General features: G+C 46.1%; 1 protein-coding gene across 1 annotated transcript; it reads left to right on the plus strand.

Moving 5' to 3' along the window:
- Nucleotides 1-2,918: 2,918 nt before the first annotated feature.
- Nucleotides 2,919-4,689, plus strand: C2CD4B (C2 calcium dependent domain containing 4B). Its single transcript, XM_017869047.1, is given in 4 exon segments — nt 2,919-2,996; nt 3,198-3,444; nt 3,447-3,551; nt 3,554-4,689. Coding segments are annotated over 3 exon segments (1,080 nt in total). The 5' UTR covers nt 2,919-2,996; nt 3,198-3,237; the 3' UTR covers nt 4,322-4,689.
- Nucleotides 4,690-7,285: the final 2,596 nt, after the last annotated feature.

Genomic DNA, 7,285 nt, shown 5'->3' on the forward strand with positions numbered 1-7,285 from the left:
TGTTATTAAATAGATCATTTCTTTAAGACAACAATTTCAAGGTTTGAATACAAGATGATAGTGGCCTTTATGTGGTAATGAGGTAGAAAACAATGAAACAACTGGATGGATCAAAGTTTCCACTGAGGAGCTGTTTTTTTATTTTCTCCCAATGTGATTTAAGAAGATTTAAGACTACGGAAGGAAGCCAGGCCTCCAATTGTGGTTCCAGCCTGTAGCTGTGGTTGAATAAGTGACCATCTGAAGAGTATCCCTGGGTAAGTCATTTAATTTCCCTGTATCTTACTTTCTCTTCTATAGACTATTGATTCATGGGAAGATAACAGTTTTGGAAAACCCTCTAGATAGGGACTGTGTTAATAGCCATGCTTGCATTGCTCTGTAAACATGGAAGTGCTGGGAGTGCAATCACTCAAATCCCATGTCCTGCTTTCAGCGGCTTTCACCCACCGATATGATGTCTGAGTGTTCGTTGTCACCAAGGCCATTTTCACTGAGGTTTAATTGGAAATGAGCTGCATCTACTGCAGGACATAATGCTGGTGTGCTCCGCTTTAGAGAAGACCTTTTGCCCATGAATCTGCATATCGGCCTGATGAATCACAGGGAAATGATCCTGTCAGAGACCCCTCAGGATGTTTCTGCCTGAAAATTTGGCTTTAGCAGGAATGGCTACTGCTCCCTGGCTCCAGTGGCTGCATATTGACTGATACTTGCCCCATCAAAAAAGCATACAGATGTCCCTCGGTGTGTGAGGGGGATTGGTTTCAAGGTCCCTCAAGATACCAAAATCCTTGGATGTTCAAGTTCCTTATATAAAATGGCATAGTATTTGCATATAACCTATGAATATCCTCTCATATACTTTAAGTTATCGCTAGATTACTTATAACACCTACTACAATGTAAATGCTATGTGAATAGTTATTTTATTGCTTCATTTCTTTTGTATTATTATTTTTTCCAAATATTTCCCATCCGTGGTTGGCTGAATTGGGGGATGCAGAACCTGTGGGTCAATTAAGAAGTAAAGTATTATTAGCCCAGAGAAACACTCTTCTTACCTTTAAGGATTTAAAAATAATGGGGCTTATTCCAAAGCAAGTATAGTGGAAAATACTACTTAACAGTAGACTGGGATGCTGTAAGAATTAACATTCTGGGTGTAAAGGGCAATACAAATCACACAGTGTCTGACACACAGTAGACTCAGTGAATTATATTGAATTGAGTGAATAGATGGAGGAAGGGTGGAAGAAAAGAAGAAAGGAAGAAAGGAAAGAAGGAATGAATTAGAAGAAATTAGCCAAAAAGCTAGGACTTAGGCTATGTAGGCTATGATCATAGCTTCAATGACCCTAGGCAAGCCCCTCAGTTTCTCATCTGGGCAACAGAAACAATGTCTTCCTTATTGGTTTTCTGTGAGAAATAAATCAAATTACGTAGAGAGATATGTGGTTGAAAGCACCTGACAGTCATAAGACCTGCAGATCAGTATCAATTCAATACAATTCATCAAATATTTGCTAAGCCCTTACTGTTTGCCTGGCATTGTATCCTGGGTGCTAGAATTATGTAGAGATGAATAAGACAGCCAGGCTTGTACCCTGGATAAGGCAACCGGGATGGAGGCAGTCCCAGTTCTTGATCTTAGGGCTTTTATTTTATTTTTCATATATTCCTAATAGACTCTTGAAATCCCCCTCTGGTTGAGCTGCCCCAGTCCTTACCCACTGAAAACCCACAAGTCTACTAGGGGAGACAAAACTGTAAACCGAAAATTCCAAAGTTGTGAACTGCAACAATGGTGGCCCCTAGATGTAGGAAGGAAATAAGGAGGGGCTGAGGAACTGGAGCAGGGGAGTTGGGTGAAGGCACCTGAAAGGGACGATGCATGGGCTGAATTACAGAAAATAAACAGGAGTTCCTATATAACGAAAAAGCAGAGAAAGGGCATTTCAGATCACAGGAAGCATCACATGCAAAGCCAAAGAAACAGGAAATTGCTAATTCCCGCTTCTGCCATTAACTGGCTCTTTTTAACCTTTCTGGAATTTCCTCAGGTTCCTCTGGGATTTCAGTCTTCTCATCTCAGAAAATGAAGGTTGGGGTGGAAAGAAAGAAGCTAGAGTTCGGGAAGATGTTTTCTAACTGGACACCTCCATGCTAGAGCATAAAGAAAAGGGGTAGCTTTAAAAACGGCACTAGCCAGAAGCCCCATGTTTTGTGACTATCAAGATGACAGGCAGAGTCTGCAGCCATTCAGAAGCTTTCTCCACTTGATCTTAGCCAAAAGGCCAAGAAGCGATCAGAAATTTTCTCAAAGATTAATTTACCCACTTCACCAGTACTTAGGGCATGGACTGAGCCAGGGCCAATTCTATCAAAAAGACCACAGTCTAGCAGAGGGAGGCAGGCAGTAAATAGGTATATGAATACTTGGAAACCACATTGGTCTGTACACTGTGAGTGCATGGGGACAGGATAACAGAAGCTCCCAGGACGTGCAGGTCACGTCCAGGTGACATGTAGGGTGAGTGACGGTTTATCTCCTAGCCAAATTAACTTCCTGTTTCCTCATCCAGCCTCACCTTCTCCGAGAAGCCGAAAACATTTTCAGCCGCCAATCTTTCCTTGGCAGGACGACAGGGTGCCCTCTCTTCACCTGCAACCTTTCCCAGGCCTTGCCTGGGGCTCCACGCACTCACTGCAAATGCAGGTCCCAGAGCTGACCACAAAGTGCCTGCTCCCGCGACAGCTTCGCGCAGACCTGAGCGCCCAGTGCAGAGCCCCCGGCGTCGTGGGAGAGGGTGGCGGGAAGGCGGGATGTGCAGCGCCTCTGGGTTGGTCCGCGGCAGCTGGGCGGGACTCAGCCTACTGTATAAAAGGGGAGCGCCACTCTCCCCGTTGCAGTACTGAAAGTGGCGCCCCAGCAGCGGGCTAGGGACCACTGCCACTGAGCTTGCAACCAGACCCAGAGACACTGAAGAAGAAAGGTCTGATTTCTATTTATTCCTTTATTTAGTACAAAAGAACGGAATCGGGGCTGATTTGTGGGTGCAGAAAGCAAGGCTGGAACTGATCCAGGGTCTTAAACACGTCGGGACATTTACAGGGTCCGGGGGAGGGAATCCAGCCGCGTCGAGGGGCTCCAGCAGCCCCAGGCGCCCAAACTCAGCAGCTTCTCTCTCCCGCAGACGCATCTCTTCCTGCCACTCCTAGCCTCAGCCTCCAAGGATGCGGCTCCTGGAGAAACTCTGCTCCTCCAACTCACGCAGCTCCGCCCCGAAGCCCGCCTTCGCTAAAGTGCTCACGCCGAATCGCATCCCCGAATTCTGCATCCCGCCGCGGCTGCCGGCGCCCTGCGCGCTCGAGTCTCCAAGCCGGGCCGCCGCCCGGCCCCGGCGCTGCGCCGCTGAACGCGACCTGTGGCCCCGCCGCGGCAGACGAGGACGGCCGGCCGCACGGACTGGGACCCGCGCTCGCAGGCCGCGTTGTCGCTGCCGCCCTGCCCCCGTTGCTCCACCGCCTACGGCCTCGCGTGCTTGCTCGGGAGAGCCCGCACACGCGTCGCAAGGGAGTCGCTCCTGCTCGGGGCCCGTCCGCGCCCCGCCCTCGGCACACACCTTGCGGCGGCTGCGGGGCCGCGCCCCCGGGACCTGTGGGCCCGCCGAGCTCCCAGGCAGCCACCCCCGCGGTCCCCGGCCGTCCGCTCGCCTCAGGACGCTCCGTCCCGCGGCCCCGGCTGCGTTCTGCGCGACCGACGGGCCTGCTGGAGCCGCCGGCTGCGGGGCCAGGGAGAGTCGCCCCGCCCTGCCCGCGCCGCTCCGTCTCCAGCGGGAACGAGGACGAGGAGCGCCGCGCGGGCTCCCAGTCCCCGGCCCGGGCCCCCTCCGCGAGCCCGCCTTCGTCCCGGGACCCGCTTCCTGAGCGCCTGGAGGCCGAGGGCACCCTGGCTCTGGGCCGCGCCGGCGACGCCCTGCGCCTGGCCGCTGAGTACTGTCCAGGAACCGGGCGCCTCCGTCTCCGGCTGCTCCGCGCCGAGGGCCTCGCAGGAGGCGCCCCGGGGCCTCGTGCCGTCCGCTGCCGCCTCAGCCTCGTCCTGCGGCCGCCGGACACCGCGCGTCGGCAATGCAGCGTTGTGGTGGGGCGCAGCCGCAAGGCCTCCTTTGACCAGGACTTCTGCTTCGACGGCCTGTCGGAGGACGAGGTGCGCCGCCTGGCTGTTCGCGTCAAGGCCTGGGACGAGGGCCGCGGCCGGGAGCGGGGCCGCCTGCTGGGCCAGGGTGAGCTGTCCCTGGGCGCCCTCCTGCTTCTCTGAGGGCCCAGCCCTCCCCAAGGCGCTCTGCCCCGGGGACTCAGGACACTGACAGCCGCGTGGTACAAAATAAATATTATTTATTTTTCTATTTATGATATTGCTTTATTGACGTTTTAGTTCCTCACCGTCCACATTTGTCATCGTTTATTGGTAGAGAAGAAAAAGATAATGACTCCCCGTTCTGTTCACAGGACCCCCATTCCTCTTTCCAGACCATTTTTTACATTCCAAGGAAAAATGGGTTGGCTTGGGACTGGGAGAGAAAGGAAGTACACCCATCTGCATTGTTTTTCATTCCTTCCGGTTTTCTATCATTGTTTAACAGTTTTTTTTTTTTTTTTTTAAATAAAGCAAGTTATTCATTCAGAGTCATGCCCAGTGTTACGATTCATATACACAGCTTTACATATTGATGCGGCATAGGTGATAGCCTAACTTGTGTGCGCGCACGTGCACGCATCAGAGTGAGACCTTGGTGGGAAGAACAGGTTTCTTTTGGAAGTTAATTTTTCAAAAATTGCTGAGGGAAAGAAATGGGAAGTGGAGGACCTTCCAATAGATGGTTATGTAGGGAATAGCTATTCCTGGGGTCTTTCTCTTCCTTACCTAGGAAATCTTAGAAAATAAATCTTTCCTGCCTCTGTAAACAAGGGGATATTTTTTGTAGCATTTTCTCACCTAGCTGTGTGTCTAATTACACAGTAATTAGCTTGCAGTGGGATTTCCTAGATGAGTTAAAAAGTAAATTGTCAAGTTTCTTGAACACTGGGTTCTACAGAGTGTTTTTAAAATCCAACTGATTTTCATTTGTTAATTCAACAAATAAACCTGAGTCCACTGGAAACTGATTACACCCAAGAGAATTTGCCCTGGGCTACAGGAATCCACCACGTAGTGGAAAGCACAATAGAGTGGGAGACAGATACAGAGTTCAATTTTTTTCTGCCACTTGTCTGGACTAGGGCAAATCAGTTAATCTCCCTGAGCCTCATTTTCTCCATCAGTGAAAAGGGAGTAATAGCTACCTTACATGGTTTTGTGAAGATATGCCTTAATATCCAAATAACCCTTGAATACATGTGAAATATGATAGCAAACCTGAAAAGACTTGCACTGTACTGTTGAATAGTGCTCAATAATGTTCCAGAGAATGAACTCCTTCAGGTCTCCTTTCTTTCCAGTTGTTTCTCCCTGCTCTTGAAGTGGAGCCTGGCAAAGAGGTATGGCTACCTGAGACTGAAGACTTAGAAGAGCCAGGAGAGGGAAAGTAGAACCCTTCAGTATCCCCATGGTAAATTTCTCCATAAGCAACAGTTTGCACTCATTCTCCATCAGAAATTTCTTCTACATTGTTGTTACAATAATGGGATCTCGGTAAAAATTTGATCATACTAAATAAAAACCCTGGATTTTAAATATTATTTCAAAGTGAACAAATTTAGCCTTTAAAAATAATCTCATCAAACTATGTTTGAAATTGAGAGAACACCACAGAGATGACATGCCCAAAGCTATACAGCTCATGTGCATAGCTGAATTCAAACAAGAACCAAGTGTTCTGACTTCTCTGGAAGACTGACCCACCCTTGTGGGTCAGAGGAAGTGAGGCCAGTGTGTTGGAGGAAAGTATTCCAAGAAGAAGAGACTGTTCAACCTATGTATTCATATATAAATACATAATGTATTCATAAATAACCTATGTATTCATAAATATATTCATAAATAAATACATGTTATTTAGTAAAATGGAATTAGTTTCATTCTGTAGACTTCAGAGAACATAATGAAGATGACATACATAAAGACATTCCTTTTCAGAGGGCTCAATTTAACAAAATGAAACTTCATGTAAAAAATTGACTTCTTAATAGGTAAAGAATCTGGAATGAGCACTTGATGAAATACAACATTTGTTTGTGACTGATTATATAAATTTTATATATTTACATAAATATGTAAATATATATTAATATATATAATGTCGAGATCACTGAAATCTGAGAGTGACATCAGCAAGATGGCTGACTAGAAGCGGCATGCAGTATTTCTCCTGTGCTGGGCTTATTTCAATTAACATCATTTTCACTAGGTTCATCCACATTGTTGCAAATGATAGGATTTCATTTTTTAATGGCTGAATAGCAATCTGTTGTGTATAGATACTAAATTATTTTATCCATTCATTCCTTGATGGACACTTAAGTTGATTCCATACCTTAGCTAGTGTGAATAATGCACCAATTAAGATGGGAGTAAAGATATCTTTTCAACATACTGATTTCCTTTCCTTTGAATATATATCCACTAGTGAAATTGCTGGAGCCTATGGTAGTTCTGTTTTCAAATTTTTGAAGAATGTTTGTCATCTTCATAATGGGTGTATTAATTTACATTCCCACCAACAGTGTATAAGAGTTCTGCCTTCTCTACATTGTTGCTAGCATTTGTTTTTTGTTTTTGTCTTTTTGATAATAGCCACATTAGCTGAGGTGAGGTGGTACTTTATTGTGATTTCAATTTTCACTTTCCTGATGATTAGTGATGCTGAGCACTTTTTCATCTACCTGTTGGCTATTTGTACGTCTTCTTTTGCCCATTTTAAAATCAGATTATTTGGATTTTTAAATTTGTTTGCTATTGAGTTGTCTGAATTTATCATATATTCTGGATATTAACCCCTTGCCTGATGCATAGCTTTCAAAATTTTCCCGTTCTATAGTTTGTCTCTTCATTCTGTTGATTGTTTCCTTTGCTGTGCAGAAGCTTTTTAGTGTCATGTAATTTCATTTGTCTATTTTTTCTTTTGTTGCCTGTGCTTTTGAGGTCGTATCTAAATAATTCTTGTCCACACCAATGTCATGAAGTTTTTCCCTTATGTTTTCTTGTAGCAGTTTCACAGTTTGGGATCTTACATTTAAGTTTGTAATCCATTTTGAGTTTAATTTTTGTATGTGGTGAAAGATA

Source organism: Rhinopithecus bieti, unplaced genomic scaffold (assembly GCF_001698545.2).
Source record: "Rhinopithecus bieti isolate Rb0 unplaced genomic scaffold, ASM169854v2 scaffold_4908, whole genome shotgun sequence".
NCBI classification, from domain to species: domain Eukaryota; kingdom Metazoa; phylum Chordata; class Mammalia; order Primates; family Cercopithecidae; genus Rhinopithecus; species Rhinopithecus bieti.